The sequence below is a fragment of the Protopterus annectens genome, chromosome 12.part0 (assembly GCF_019279795.1).
Source record: "Protopterus annectens isolate FY-2018-M chromosome 12.part0, PAN1.0, whole genome shotgun sequence".
Taxonomy (NCBI): Eukaryota; Metazoa; Chordata; order Ceratodontiformes; family Protopteridae; genus Protopterus; species Protopterus annectens.
In genome coordinates this window covers 1,372,149,202-1,372,166,337 of record NC_056746.1, presented here as the reverse complement: position 1 = coordinate 1,372,166,337, position 17,136 = coordinate 1,372,149,202, and the positions used below count along the sequence as shown (strand labels likewise).

Here is a 17,136-nt window from a genome sequence, read left to right as displayed (position 1 = left end):
TATATATATATATATATACACACACACACATATACACACGTATGTATATGCATCTGCGTGTATATCATATATGTGTGTGTATATATATATATATATATATATATATATATATATATATATATATATATATATATACACACACACACACACACACACACACACATACACACGTATGTATATGCATCTGCGTGTATATCATATATGTGTGTGTGTATATATATATATATATATATATATATATATATATATATATATATACACACACACACACATGTATCTAGACAATATACATATGTATACATACAAACATGCGGACATACCCGTGATACACCCTGTATTCCAGAAACACACACACAGAGCTATACCTGCTGCCTGAGACAGTAAGTGGTCTTATTTTTTATGTATGTATTTATTATTAATTTTATTTGCCTGACACAAATGTACTTTTTCAGGAATGATATAGGAAGAGCTGGTTAAATGTCTTGCTCAGAGTTACACAGTTCACTTAAAAATGAAATGCCAGTTACTCTAAATATGTAAAATGATGTACACAAATTACAAATGAGAAAATAAAATCTGCATATCCATATAGCCAAATTGTTCCACAATGAATTCGGCAGGATACCATAACGTGAAAAAATAGCAGCTGAATACCAGTACAAACCAATCTGAAATTGAAGAACTCCTCAATATATAATTCATTCTGTAGCTAAAAGTAAAAGCTAAAAGAAGTTTAAAATAGCATGCATTAAAATATTTTAAATACTGTATAATTCTTACAATTTAAAAATAAAATCTGTAGTCTATAGGTTTAAATTGTTTTTACTAATTAGCTTGCAAGGCACCAGAAAATTAACTGCACAGCAACAGCTGTAAGCAGCCAAACATTAAACATGTTATTGCAGCTGAAAATATTGGGCAGGCTAGCATACAGCACTTCTTATCCAGCTCTCCTACACATCAAACATGTCGATAATGCAGCAGAAGTGTATTTGAAACTTTGCAAATGCCAGAAAACATGGAAACATAATGGGACGGTATGAGCCCTAAAAATGTGATGCTGTGCAAGTCATTTGCTTTCTGAGGTTGGTAGAACTTCATAAAAACACTGTGTATGCTTGAGCCCCTCAGGTCTCAATCTTTATTGAAAACATGCAACCATATTATTATAACTGTGCTTCGTATACTTGGGCTGACAGAGCTGTACTGGGAAATTTTTTTAACACCCTGTTTGGTTGCTTATATTTAGGTTTTTGTTCAGCTGTATTTATACCTAGTGAAATGCACTTTAAAAAATATTTGCTTTGCTGTCGGCTTTGGAGGTTTAGTGATCAAGTTAGTTACACCTACCCAAAAGGATCCCGATCTGCCCCTCCTGTTACAAATGGTGCCAGAGGATCAGGTGGATCTGACCTAAAAAAAACAAAAATATTCAATTATTCAAAATTAAAATCCAAAAAGGTCCAACAATTTTTTAATCAGTAAACTGCATGTTAGACATTTAACCCACATAAAAAAGAGGGCTTGAAAAAAAAATTAAAGAAAGCGGGCAGTGAGATTATGAAGGTGAGTCCAAAGAAGGCAGAAAATGCTGAAAACTCTTAACTGCATTTTTAAATGGTTCCTGGCTCAAAATTATATTTTAATAATATTACATTTCAACCATTTCCATATGGAGGCATTCAGCATTACTAGCACACCTGCCAATATCACACCCACTCACTGATGCACCTGGTAACAAATGTACACTGTACCATATATTCAAACTAGTGTTGGTGTACATTTTATTAAAAACTAGTACCATGCACAAACCTTGCTAACTGCACTAGTCTACTACAAAAAATATGAAGTGTACAAAACAACATTTGTATTTGAAGATGGTAGAAGTTCACTATGGGAAAGAAACCACAGCATTTACTTTTACCTTCTCTGGCTAATTCCCACCTCTCTGAAACAATGCAGATTAGCCAGCTAGGCATGATCCTGCCATCTATTATTAAACTTGACTTCCAAGACTTCTACAATAATGTCTTTCTGGAGCTGTAACTAGGAAAATCTCTGTATCCACCCATCCATAATTATCCAAGATGGAGCAACCTTTGATTTATAGCTACCCTTATTGTTTTCTTCACTGAAAAGAAAAAAATATTATTCCCATATGAAAAACTAATTCAGTTGAAGTTTTGCACAATTCATATTCTTCAAGAGAATAGAGAAGTCTTAGTTTTACTGTCCTGTTGATTCTACACAACCTTTCTTTGCCAGCACCTTTTGAACTGAGTAATTTCCAAAAACGGAATATGACCCTATTCACCAAGATGCATGCATAAAACATCCAACTTAACCATGGGAAGATATACTTCCAACACACAAAATCTATAAATGCTGGTACCACCACCTGCCTCATCTCTTTATAGGTTCATAGGTAGGTACTAGGCTATCTGCCCAAGGGCCTACGTAAGCCTAGCCAACAAGGTTCCCTGGCTTATGCCACCCAAGAAAGCTATTTTCCTGTGCCACTGTCGAGCAGAGACACAGAAGTGATCCCCGGGGTGTATTTCCTATTTCCCATCCACTCATCAAGATTTTTCTTGAAGAGTGCTAATGAAGAACTTTGCTTGACATAGATGGGTAGCCTGTTCCAGAGTATGGGAAGTCTCTGGGACAAGAATCTATCCCTCCAGCATGTCCTGTTTATTGTGGTGACAAGGTTTAGGTCCCTACAGCGTGTAGCTCGGAGGGAGTGGGATTTCTTTAGGTGTAGCATGTCCAACAGCTCTGAAGTTTTTTGAGGTGGTCAGTGTAGGGCATTTGTTTGAGGCCAGTAATCCTCTTTGTGAGGTACTTCTGTGGCCTTTCCAGCTGCTGCAGATGTCTTGTGAGGTACATTCCAAAAGGGGAGTTGCACTATACAATGGGTCTAATGAGTGTTGAGTAGAGGGGAACAATGACCTCTTTTTTCCTGGATGAGAACCCTTTTATGATGAGGTGTGCCACGTAGAAGGACTTCCTGACTACTGTGGCGATGTGATTATCAAAGGAGAGACTACTGTCCACCTGGGTCCCAAGGTCTCTTATTACACATTTGGTGTTAAGTAGATTGCTGCCTATGTGGTAGTTCACGGGTACAGAGTTTTTACCAAAGGGGATGACACTGCACTTTTTAGCATTGAGCTTGAGGCCATGGCTCTGACACCAGGAATCTGTCTCAGCGAGGCCCTTCTGTAGGATGTCCACATCATTTGGGAACTTGACTATGGCTCCTAGTTTGCAGTCATCTGCGAACTTTGTTAGCCAGAGGCTTTCTGTGTTAGCCTGTACTTCAGAGAAGTAGATACCAAACAGGAGAGGTCCCAGGACGGAACCCTGTGGTACTCCAATTGTCACTGCTTTGAGGTCAGATTTGGAGTCTGCAACTTATACAGTGTGGGTTCTGTCAGTGAGCCAGTTGGCAACCCATCTTGTGATGTAGGGATTTATGCCTAGTTTAGTGAGTTTAGCTATAATTCCAGACTGGGGGATGGTGTCGAAAGCCTTGGCGAGGTCAAGATAGGCTGTGTGAACCACCTTACACTCATCTACGGCTTTGATGACTGCCTCAAAGAAGTCAATCAGGTTCAGGAGGCATGATCTGCCTTTCACAAACCCGAACTGGGACGGATCCAGAGTTTGGAGGTTACCAATGTCTTTGTTTATGAGTTCCATGATGATACGTTCCATGGCCTTGCAGACCAGGCTCATCAGGCTAATAGGTCGATAGTTCCCGGGATCAGTGGTGGCTCCCCCTTTGTGGAGTGGGATAACTGTTGCTGTACGCCATTCAGTGGGTACAAAGCCTGATGCGAGGCTATTATTGAACACGGTGCTTAAGTGGGGGAGCCAGTTCGTTCTGAAGTTCATGTAAAACGCAGCCTGAGATGTTGTCCGGTCCCATGGATGCTGTGTTTTTGGCTTTAGAGAGTGCAGCTTTTACCTGCGTAGTTGTGATTACTGGGACTCTGCATTCTTCCTATATAGTTATGGGCCCTTTAGGGGGTGGGGGGTAAAGTTAGCACTGAACCTATCTGCCAGGATGTTGGCAATATCAGTTGGTTCTATAATTTTTGTGCTGTTGTGCTGTAACTCAGAGCAGATCTGGGTGTTGCCATCGAGATTCTTGACACAGCTATAGAATGCTTTGCGGTTGTCCTTAGAATTAGTGGCGATTTTGTTTTCGTAGCTAGCTATGGAGGATCTTATAAGGGATCTCAGCTTCTTACTGAGGCTGACCAGGGAGCTCCTCCACTCATGGGATTTTATTCTCTTTTGTAACAGTTTCTTCCTTCTGTTGTACAGTTTGTTTATGGCAGGGGACCACCAGATTGGCTTCCTTTTTTTGGAGGATAGCATCTTGGTTCTGTTTGGAATAGCACGATTCATGCACTTGTGCAAGTGCTTATAGAGTGCATTTGTGTAGGATTCAGCAGTTGTAACTGTATTGTCCATCTGCATGGGTGTCATGAAATTCACCACTTCTGTCTTAAGAAGCATGAAGTTGGCTTTGGAGAAATTTTTTACCGTGGTTTCCTTAATGGGGGGTGGGGGTGGGATGTGGATATCAAGGGTGATTAGCTTATGGTCGGATCGAACCAACGAGGAGTTGACTTCAGGTGTGGAACACCGGTCACTCATGTTGGTTATGACTAGGTCTAGGATATTGTTGCCCCTGGTGGGGGTGTGGATAAGTTGATCCAGGGCATTGGAGTTTATGAATTCCAGAAAGCGTTGAGCTAAGGAGTTGGTACACGAGTAGTTTTCCCAGTTAATGGTGCGGTAATTGAAGTTGCCCATTATTAGGGTGTTTGGTTGAATCCTAATATTTTCCAGTACACCAAGAAAAGAGGAGTGGGAATCCTGGGGCATGGTGGGGGATCTGTAGCAAGCTACAATTTGGATTGCAGTTTTGCCCAGAGTTAGCTGCACTTGGATATCCTTAATGAAAATGGACACGCCTCCGCCTTTGGTGTTTCGGTCCAGGTTACATGGCTGAAAAGTGTACTATGAGTTATAGCCTGGTAGAGCAGGGGTGCTCTCTGGAGCCTTGAACCAGGTCTCAGTCACTGAACAGCTATCGATGTTTTCCATTTTAAGGAGTGCCTCGAGCGAGTGAATTTTGAGATTTAGACTTCTAGTATTGAATAGCATTACCCTCAGTTTTTGCTTGCCTGTTCCTGTTATGGTGGTGAATTTATTTGAACCTTGCCTAAAAAAAAGCACTATGGGGCAGCAAGAGCCTTAGCCAGTATCCAGAATCCCAGGGGAGACAGGTGCAGGCCATCTGTGGCAAAGCATCGTGGTCTGTTGACCATGTCATCCCAAGCAGACAGATACTGGATCCCGTTAGAATGACACCAGAAGCATAGCCAATTGTTTAAGTCAATCATTTTGTCCTTGTACTGCGGTATCATTCTGGGCGATGGCGGAATGCTACTCAGGGCTAGGGTCATACCTGCCTGAGCTACAAGATCGGAGAGTTCTTCCATGTCTCTTTTCGTATAGTCCAGGGAGGTACGTCTCAGGTCATTCACATCAACATGGACAATGACAGAGTCATATTTGTACTTGTTGTGGAGTGACCTGAGTGCGTGGGTTATGTGACGGATCCTGGTACCCGACAGGCAGCTGACAGTAACCTTCTCCTTGTTTAACCTGGTGAGTGGGACATCAGTGTGCCTGACTATAGAGTCACCTATGACTAGTGTGTTGGGTACGTTGTTTTGCCTTATTGGGTGTGGTTGAGTGGCAGACTGAGTATGTGGGCTATGTGTCATTTGGGTGGTGTTGGGGGATGGAGGTTGCTTGCGTTTCTGCTTTGGAGGTCTCTGTTGCTTAGACAGATTATTACTGAGAGCCTCCGCGAATGTTTTTGTGTTACTATGTGTGGATTTTGGTGGTGTAGATTTAGTGAGACTATGTGATGAGTGTGGTGTGGTGCAAATGTTTACCTTCTCCTCATGACTGCCAAGTTCAGTCTAGGTTGGAGAGAGCTTTACCTACAGTTTGGCTAGATAAGTGCATCTCTCGCAGGTTGTAGTGTTGGGTGGTAGGAGGAGAGGGTTGTCTGTGTACATGAGGCAATTTCTACATTGCCTCAAGATGCCCAGATTCATCAGATAAACAGGAGAGAACACTGGGAGCTGACTCTTGGACATGCCTGAATAAAAACTATTTTCCTCTAGATAAGTGAGGAAAGTGAGTACAAGAGCTGTTTTTCTCTAAGCAAGTGAGAAAAGTAACTACAAAAACTGTTTTCCTCTAGGTAAGGAGGAAGGTTGAGTGTTGTAGTAATTAGTAGCTTATTTAGTGCTTACAAGTTCTGAACAAGTGCTGAGCACGAATAAGCAAATTTAAGTGCTAAAACTAAGAATCTGTATCTGCACTAGACGAGTTACAGGACATAAACAAGTGCAAATGTGGGCTTTTAAATCAGGAAGTTGAGAGAGATGGAAGAGATTGCCCAAACGGCCAATAACTACAATTTCTGGGCCAGAACCACTCCTTATGTGGTAGATAGGATACCTAGTGCTTACCACTTACACTGATAAGCTAGAAGGCTTCCCTCCAACACAGAAAGGCTTGGGGGGCTCAGAAGCTTACATACAGTCCTGGATACAGCAAATCTGTATCTGGAACACTAGTTACAGGAAAGGTGGGAAATAGGCTTACAGCTTTTTTTTTTTTTTTTACAGAAAAGTAGTAAAAACAATTCACATGTAGTGCAAGTTAGCACAACTGAGTATATAGCAATATTAGACCAAACAGTTTAAAAAATGCAATTAAATAAAAAAGGACTAAAAGCAAGTGCAGAAAGTCTTTATTGGGTAGAATGTGGTAATTAGATGGGATTGGGGGAGCGTCCCAGATCAAATCTACAGTAGGGCGGGCAACTGCAAAAGCCACAAAATTTAAACTACAAGCCAAAAATAGGGACGGCGGGTGGGACAAAACAGTTTTAACAGAGATCTAAGCAACAACCAACAGTACAAACTCTAAAATAAAAAAAAATATAATCAGCTCTGTATATTTGCAGACAGATTGTAAAGCAGTCTCCCAGAACACAGGTTCTAGCAATTAAATGCAGGCTGTTACTAACAGGTCTAATTTTATGCAAGTGATCCTTGAGTTAGATAACACACAAGCTGTAAAAACAGTTATACCAACTGAAGACATGACAGAAAATAGGGGTGGGGGGCTGGGAAAACAGTTGTTGCTTAGATCTCTGTTGAAACTAACAGTACAAGCTCTAAAACCAAAAAAATATACTCAGCTCTGTATATTTGCAGATAGATTGGAAGGCAGTCTATCAGAACAGGGAGACAATAGTTTCAAGAGAGATCTAAGCAACAATTAAACTCTAAAACCAAAAAAATATACTCAGCTCTGTATATTTGCAGACAGATTGGAAAGCAGTCTCTCAGAACACAGGTTCCAGTAATTAAATGCAGGCTGTTACTAACAGGTCTAATTTTATGCAAGTGATCCTTGAGTTAGATAACACACAAGCTGTAAAAAACAGTTATACCAACTGAAGACACGGCGGAAAATAGGGGTGGGGAAAACAGTTTTAATATAGATCTAAGCAACAACTAACAGTTGTTGTGTCTTTCGGCTTTTCCCAGTTAGGGGTCGCCACAGCGGAACTCAGGTCCGCCAATGATTGGCAGTGGATTTTTACATGCTGAGTTGCCAGCCCTGACGCGCAACCTTCAACGAAGGTACGCCCATTCATGCATGTCTCCTCACAGTAGACGCTCTAGCTGAGAATCGAACGGGACAACTTCTTGCTGTGAGGCGACAAGCTACCGCAGCACCACCACCGCAAACTCTAAAACCAAAAAAATATACTCAGCTCTGTATATTTGCAGACAGATTGGAAAGCAGTCTCTCAGAACAGGGAGACAACAGTTTCAACAGAGATCTAAGCAACAACTAACAGTGCAAACTCTAAAACCAAAAAAATATACTCAGCTCAGTATATTTGCAGATAGACTGGAAAGCAGTCTCTCAGAACAGGGAGACAACAGTTTCAACAGAGATCTAAGCAACAATTAACACAATCTAAACCAAAAAAAATATACTCAGCACTGTATATTTGTAGATAGATTGGAAAGCAGTCTCTCAGAACACAGGTTCCAGCAATTAAATGCAGGCTGTTACTAACATGTCTAATTTTATGCAAGTGATCCTTGAGTTGGATAACACACAAGCTGTAAAAACCAGTTATAACAACTGAAGACATGGCAGAAAATAGGGGGGGGGGTTGGGAGAACAGTTTCAACAGAGATCTAACAACTAACAGTACAAACTCTAAAACCAAAAAATATACTCAGCTTTGTATATTTGCAAATAGATTGGAAAGCAGTCTATCAGAACAGGGAGACAACAGTTTCAAGAGAGATCTAAGCAACAATTAAACACTAAAACCAAAAAATATATACTCAGCTCTGTATATTTCAGTCTCTCAGAACACAGGTTCCAGTAATTAAATGCAGGCTGTTACTAACAGGTCTAATTTTATGCAACTGATCCTTGAGTTAGCTAACACACAAGCTGTAAAAACCAGTTATATCAACTGAAGACATGGCAGAAAATAGGGGTGTGGGTGGGGAAAACAGTTTCAAGAGAGATAAGCAACAGCTAACAATACAAACTCTAAAACCAAAAAATATACTCAGCTCTGTATATTTGCAGATAGATTGGAAAGCAGTCTCTCAGAACAGTGAGGCAACAGCTTCAACAGAGATCTAAGCAACAATTAACAAACTCTAAAACAAACAAAAAAAAAATACTCAGCTCTGTATATTTGCAGACAGATTGGAAAGCCGTCTCTCAGAACAAAGGTTCCAGCAATTAAATGCAGGCTGTTACTAACAGGTCTAATTTTATGCAAGTGATGCTTGAGTTAGCTAACACACAAGCTGTAAAACACAGTTATACCAACTGTAGACACGGCAGAAAATAGGGGTTGGGAAAACAGTTTCAACAAAGATCTAAGCAACAACTAACTACAAACTCGAAACCAAAAAAATATACTCAGCTCTGTATATTTGCAGATAGATTGGAAAGCAGTCTCTCAGAACAGGGAGACAACAGTTTCAACAGAGATCTAAGCAACAATTAAACTCTAAAACCAAAAAATATATACTCAGCTCTGTATATTTGCAGATAGATTGGAAAGCAGTCTCTCAGAACATAAGTTGGACATTAGTAACTTCCAAAATCACACACAAAACTGCATACTCAAAGCAAATGCAAGCGGTCAGTTCTTCAGTATCACAGCTCCAACATCCAAAGCAAAGCTCTAAGTAAGTAAATTTATAAATGTTGACACCACTGCCTGGCGCTACTCCGGGCAACAATGACTTTCAATGCACCCTCAAAAGCAAATGCAGGTTGTCAGTTTCGTCTCACAGCTCCTACATATGGGAGCATCCAAACATCTCCAGTCAGTGTAACCAGTTCTACAGTCTGCACTGCTTTAAACTATGTAAATCACACTGAGAACATTCCAAGTCTTAAGTCACTTTTGAAACTGCTAGCGAAATGCCCTGCTCACTAGTCCATTAAATCCTTGCAAAACAAATTTATAAATGTTTGAAATAAAGACTCCACCCCTTAATTAGCCTCTTGTTGCTCAAGACTGAAGGAGTTAATTATCGGTCTGTAATGAGTGTTGAAGCATTTACTGAAACCCATTTAACCTTCTGGCAGCAGCAGCACACAGCCCCTCAATTCCATCCTTTTGGACAAGCTCTGCTGGGCCAAAGCATCAAGAGGGACAGGGAAGACCACTAAAGTGAGAAACGTAAACTTCTAGGGAAAGAGACGGCTGACTGAAGCAATGGTACAAATACCTGCTAAAAAGAGAGTAGCTGTTATGTTAAATATCAGAACACAAAGCAACCACTGGCTAAGGTAAGTCAATTCCTCTATAACGATGAATAAGTAATATTATCCCTTAGAATACCAACACCAGTATGACCCAAATCCTGGAAGAGTGCGTGTGTGTGTGTGTGTGTGTGTGTGTGTGTGTGTGTGTGTGTGTGGGGGGGGCGGGGGGGAGGTGTCCATGCAAATGACATTAAGTGGACTAAGGGGAAAGCAGAACTGCTGAGGCTAGTTTATGTTGTACTGATGTTAAATGACCATGCAACTAAATGGCAGCTACTAGGGAGCAGAAATATGTACAGCGACACTGGGAAAGACACACTAGTCTTGCTGGTGTCTGATGTCCAGGAGAAACAGCGACTTCTAGCTCCCCTCCCAAGAAGCAAGATTACTGCAGTCAATCTTTTGTGCAACCATATGTTTGATAAGGGCAGGGGAATACAAACTTGGAGCAGGCTCTGGATATAATCCTGAATGATGGCCTGACCTGGAAAAAACAGTCACATGAACTTGGACTTGACTGAGGCTAGATAACACTCAATGCAGTGCGTTTCACCTGGACTTCACCTTGTGTTTCATTAAGGTTTGAATTTCTCATTTTTTCCCAGAGGAGCAACAGGGTATGTGCTGCTTCTCATGATATTTTCTTTCTTCTTGGAATGCAGTTTCTTATGTGTAGATTTATAACTAAGGGATCGCTCTTTGCCAAAGGGATAATGTTTCAGATACCGTGACTGACAAAAAGGTTGAAGACCTACATGATACAGCAATAAATTTATGAAAAAATGTTGAAATGACTTATTAACAGAATATCACACAGAACAAGATGTCAAACCGAGCAGCAGTAAAAGTCCTCTTACCAGCATATGCAATAAAGCAGCCTGCCGGAGGTCATCAAGTGTCATTTCAAACTTTTTCACAAGGTGCTTTCCACCTGCAATGCTTCTGACGTGGGAATGACAAGTGACTGAGGAAGCTGGTCGGTGAGATGCAAGATGTGGGCTTGGCCAAAGGATGGCCAGCTCGCCTACCACAAGGGTGGGGGGTTACTGGTATTGTATCACTCTCCCATGGATCACTGGAGTGCTACAGAGACACATTTGTGAGTGTAAGAGGAGTGAGGCAAACATATCACAGCACCAGGAATGGGAACACACATGCATTAACTGACTGCACATCTTGCCCATCACAAACAAAGCGAACACAAACCCCTGCTGCGAAATGGGATGACACTGCATTGGGGTGCCTCATCTCCTTTCTAGGCCCCTTGTTGATGACACAACTACTATTGCCAGAGAGGGCATGCTGGCAGGTTTGAAAAAGAGGTAAGGAATTAGGACAGGTACTACTACCATGAGGTGGTTAATTCTGCACAGCAGCAGACAAATATAAATAGGCAAACAAACAAGCAAACAGAAACACAACAAATGAATTCTCTTGAATTCTTACCCATCCTTAACCAAATCTGTTACATCAGTCTTCCTCCTCTTTTTATACACAATAGCCAAAACCCCCAATTCCTCTTGCCAACATGTCTCTTAGCTGCCCTTCTGACTATATCCATCTTTGTACTGGGATTTCTTCCAATTCTCTCCGACTTCCAACCCTTGCATGTTGCCCCTTTACCCACAATTACTCAATTCATGTTGCCATTCAGCTATATTTGGAGTCTCTTCTTATCCTTTAGTTTCTCCTTCAACACCTTGCCCACACCCTTAAGAATTCTAGTCCTAACCTCTTCCCCTAGGACATTCACATCCAATTTGTTTCCAAGTATAACAACTCCTACTTGACACCCTCTTTAGGCACAGCACAACCAAACTCTCTGCACTTATATGTAAGTTAACACTATCAACCTTCCCTCATGTTTTAAACCATACAGTGATATAGCTGCCACCGGCCACTTGTGCTTTCACTTAAACACTCCTAACTCTGACCATCTTACTTAAGAACACGTCCAATGTTTACTCTTCTAGGTACAGTCCTCAACCAATTCACTGAAACCCCCTTCATAATCTATTATTTTTTTTTAATTATTTTTCTTCAATGTGTAGCAAAAACAAAAACACAAAAAATGGTCCACCAGCTACTCAACATACATAAAGAAAACCTACACTGGTCAACTGTGAACAATGTAACCAAACTTAATAATCTGTAGAATATTAATAATAGAAAGTAACAAGTTCTGCAAGTACAACAATTTAATATAATTACAATCAAGATCCTTCCACTCAGTGAATATTTAACTATTTTTCTTGAACTCAGAAGACAACATGCATGTACCTAAATACTAAGCAAATCTAATTCCCTTTCAATCCTGGAGAAACGTACTTCCTGGTTAACACCTGTCAAATTTGGAATCACAAAAAAATAATAATTTTTTTAATTAGCCTAATATTATCACCTTTTCTCTCTCGCTTATCAATGCATTTCTCTTCCCCTGACATATCTGATGGTCTGAATGCTGTATTAATTCATAACCAGCCAGCTTCCTGTATGTTAAGTGCACCCTAGGTACTCTACTAATTTCTCTCAGTATAGATTAAAGGCATTAACAAGGAAGCATTTTATGCATATCTGCTGGACATGCAGTTTGCACTACATGGAGATGAAGTCCATCGCTGACAAAAACTGGTCTTTGGAATGCATCCCCATGTCCTGAACAAGTGCAAGTCACTTCATTAGTGCACTGTAAGCCCTAAACATATATCCTTACCACTGCAGTACATTTCAATCACTAGAGAACGATCTCCAGCTTTCACATATTAAAAAAGCATAGCTTAGCAGATTCACCCCCCCCCCCCCGTCATTTCTAGCCTAGTCTGCTTTCTCAGTGCACACCATTTGGAGATGAATAAAACCTCATGATACTTTCATTAGGAATCAGTTTTCCTTGCGTCATTGTGCCTATCATAGCTGAATATCTTTTGCAAAGGAAAATAAACAGCAAAGCAGATAACACTCTTTTTTGTTTTTTCACATTCAGGAGCTCATAAAGCTTTTCAGGCTCAAAATTCACAACCCTTTGACAATGTGCTGTCATATAAAGTCACATTGTTTCCCTTCTTTATAGCTGCAGTCTGAAAGTGAATAAAGCGGCTAACTCACTGAGAACTTCACTAATTAGAAGAGCTTTATAGGATGCAGTCTGAAAGTGAATAAAGCGGTTAACTCACTGAGAACTTCACTAATTAGAAGAGCTTTATAGGATGCAGTCAAAGTAAATAAAGCGGTTAACTCACGGAGAACTTCACTAATTAGAAGAGCTTTATAGGACAGGAAATTTGACACACTAGCTCATCCATGGAATGAGGGTAGGACTTGAAATTCACAATATCTCTTTTATGAAAGATGAGTTATCTCAGTTATTTATTCTTTCTCAAGAACTTTTTCACAGATGGTGTACCACATATATAGGAAACAAACATGTAAAAGTCACTGAAAAAAGTCACTAGGTTTTCTGACTGAGGTTTCTCATATCTAGCAGCATTTTTCAATACTTCCAAGTGACTAGGACTATCATCTAACAAGACATACAAAAGCAATGTGATCTCATCAGCTATGCCATCACCATGCATTATGGGCAAGTGCTAGCTTTTCAAGGAAAGAACGCATTTCTGTCCTCTGAAAGCATTCAGCTTTAAAAGAAATTTAAATAACATTAGTTAGTATAAGTAATTACTGTGCTGCCAAGAAGGTTTGAATTGTGCAGAACGTCATGGCAGAATAAAGTATATATGTATAGAATATATACAAACAGTATTTTCCCAGTTTCTGCCCAGAGTGGTCCTTTAAGTCTCTCGTTATCCCTACCCCTTTCCCTTCGGATAGCACATCTGAAATGTAAAAGAAACATCAGGAAATGGCACTTCTATCCCTCTTGCCTCTTAAATCTTAGTCACCCTTCCTTAGTCCTTCAGCAACAACATTCATTGCTTCCTCAAAAAGATTATTCATACACAGGAGCACCACAAGTTGAGTCTTTTAGTTCAAATGTTTGTTTTTAGTTTAACAAGCTGCACCTGCTTTCACTGTTACCTGGTCTCTCTACTAACTCCATCCCAGTATTTTAACCTCCTAACAGAGTCTTAACAGGAGGCGGCCATGGTGGTGCAGTGGTTACTGTTGTTGCCTCACAGCAAGAGGTTCTCCGGTTCAATCCTCTGCTGGGGTGCCTTCTGTGCGGAGTCTGTATGTCCTCCCTGTGGTTGCGTGAGTTTCCTCCGGGTGCTCCGGTTTCCTCCCACATCCCAAAGACATGCTGTAGGTGGATTGGACACTCTAAATTGGCCCTAGGCATGAGTGTGTGTGTGCCTTCCGTGGAAGGTTGGGTGCTGGGCTGGCAACTCGACACCGTAAAACTCTAGTGCCAATCATGAGCAGACAGGTGATCCACTGTGGCGACCCCTAACTGGGAAAAGCCGAAAGAAGAAGAAGACTAGCAGAGTCTGTCTTAACAGCCATGTTTTTCCTCTTTGAAATCACTTGATATTTAAACTCACAGTTTCCTAATCACACGCACTGCCTTGGTTTTTGCTAGATAATTTCAATTCTTATGCGATGTCCATATTAAACTTTGCTTTTTCTACAAATGTATTATACTACTCACATTCATCATATTTGTTTTCACTGTTTTTTTCTGGTTTCATATCTTAATATATTCCATTAAGTTCTGGAAGAACATTTTTCTCATGTTGCTACCCCTCACTGCCCCATTTTCTTCTACAAATGACGCACTCTGCCAGAGCCACTTTGATTCAACTGAACAAACAAGTTATGTTTTTTTAAGAACTTTTAAGTATTCTTGCTGTTTGACTTTGATTTATTTTTACTAGCAGCTCCCCTTTCATTATGCTATGCTTTTTCCCTGTATTTCTCTCCATTTTAACTTTCCAATTTACTGTCTGTTTCTTTCACTGTTACATGTCCTAAGTTGACCATTAATCCTTTTTGTATATTTACCCACCACAATTGCCACTTTGTATTATTTTTCTTCTATTGCTTTCAAATCTTGTAAAAAAATTAAGAAAAAAAATTCTTACAAAATCAAATGCATTTTTTTAATTTCCTACTTCCAACATGACAAGCATTTCTCAGAAGTTTCATAACCACTCTGGGAGACCATATATCCAGTGCATCTATCTAATCATCATACACCATTACCTCTATGTCCTATTTTGTTTCAAAACAGAGTACAGACTAAAATGAAATCAATGCCTATGTGGCAGAATATATAACAGAATTATAACAGCAACTAACTTTCTAATTGCCTTATTAAAAGGTCCTCTACTATATGCTACACTACATATAAAAATATAGCAATGCTATTATATACTCAGTTCCTAACAAACTAATGTGGTACACATGCTACTGTAACATTAATTACCAAAATACAGTCATTTGAGGATGTTTGCCACAACAACAAATGCTTGTAAAATAATTAATGGTGCGGTACTTCATAACATGAAGATCTTTTTTCAGCACTTAGATACCCTGAGCATTGCATGGTTAAACTGAGTCCAGCTTTTATAAAGTACATTGCAGACCATAAATTGCTCCATGATGGTGTCCACAAGGGCTAAAAAGAGTTATAATACCAGAAAATGTGGTTTTTACTTCTTGCCCCTCAAGACTCATTCCACAGACTCAGACTTGAGATCAATGTTGATTCTTTGAGGTGGAACAGTAATCAATGTAAGGTTAATACCTATGGAAAAGGGGATTTTAAGTGGACTTCCTTTGTGAGTATACAACCTCTGAGTTCAGATATTTAAGTAGTCTGGGGTGTAGGAGAATGGGGGGCTTGCCAAAAAAAAAAAAAAAAACAAACAAAAAAAACCCCACACAGTTGCTCCTGGCTTAGAAGGCCAGTGCCTTATTTATTTACTTGCTTACTTCCATTTGTTAACCAGAACAGTCCACTTGAGCAAAAGCCAATGTTCAGCAAAGGCCTGGGAAGAAAAGCTCCAAGATTATACAAATTACTACACAATTTTAATTGAGTATAAAGCATAGCAGTGTTTTTACAGATTCAATTACTCAGTTCAAAGTACAACAAAGTTAGTTAACACTAAACTATGAATTATCCAGCTAGCAAGAACAGATGTTTTTAACAGAATCAAAATGCAGGAATGAGCTGCTTGCTGGCTTGTTGTATATTCCATCAGTATTTTAGTTGTGCACTATCACTACGGTTTTTCTCGTGCACATTAGTGCACACAGAGAGTTAATATGTTCTCAGAATATTTTGAAGTTTTTGCGGCTGAGCTAGTATACAATTTTCAGAAAAGTATTATTATTACATGCAGTTGTACACACAAGGTTTACACATTTGTGAACCAATGACACTAACAGGTCTCCAAGAGAGAATGAATTGTGCTACAACTAAAGAAAGGTGTTTAAAGGCAACATTTGGATGATTTAAACCCACAGCAGTGTCTGCAAATTCAGATACGATACAACACCTGAAAAATAAAACTAAATCACTAAAATCATCCTGTTAATCAAAATACAACACATACACACTAAATACAAATGACTTGTATCCATGTGAATATTTGTAGTAGAACTTCTTTAAATCAAGAACTGGCAATGATTTGCTGATATACAATTCTTAAAAATAGAAGCAGGCTTTGCATTAAATATCCCAAAAAAATTAAATATAACCACAGATTAACCACGACTACAGATAGGAAAACACATAGCATTACTTTTTAAGAAGAAAATTCATGCTGAGTATAGCAAACAATGTTAGGCAGCAATTTGTAAGGATGAATATTAACTGCTCAAGAGAAAATAATGGCATTTGTAAATATCAGAGAAAATGCATATTCTATCAGCATGACTACATAAAAAACAGGTTTCTGAAATTCTCCAGTTAGCTGCTCCTAAAAGTAGAATAGAAATGATTTTAGAACATGTTACTTCATTGTGACACTGAGAAAGTTTACCATCAGTATGTTAATACAGCAGACTCCCTCTTATCAGGCCTCTCTTTAACCGGCCATTAAATTTCTGCCATAGCCCTAGCAAAAGACAACAGAGAAGAACAACACTTCCGCCTCCTCTGGGCTAAACAATGGCCTAAGGTAGGGTCCCAGCAAGACCGGATTAGAGGGAGTCTACTGTATGTACATGGAGAATTGTGAATAAAAGGCAAATAACATACAATTATAATCACAATACCATATCAGTTTTAAGATTCCCATC

At 39.6% G+C, this 17,136-nt stretch overlaps 1 protein-coding gene across 2 annotated transcripts in view; it reads right to left on the bottom strand.

Moving 5' to 3' along the window:
- Nucleotides 1-17,136, bottom strand: part of PSMF1 (proteasome inhibitor subunit 1) — a 1,027,177-nt gene that overhangs the window by 239,148 nt on the left and 770,893 nt on the right. For both annotated transcript variants that reach the window (XM_044090428.1, XM_044090427.1), the window contains exon 5: nt 1,351-1,413. In XM_044090428.1, the coding sequence (XP_043946363.1) occupies nt 1,351-1,413 (63 nt within the window). The remainder of the gene's footprint in view (nt 1-1,350; nt 1,414-17,136) is intronic.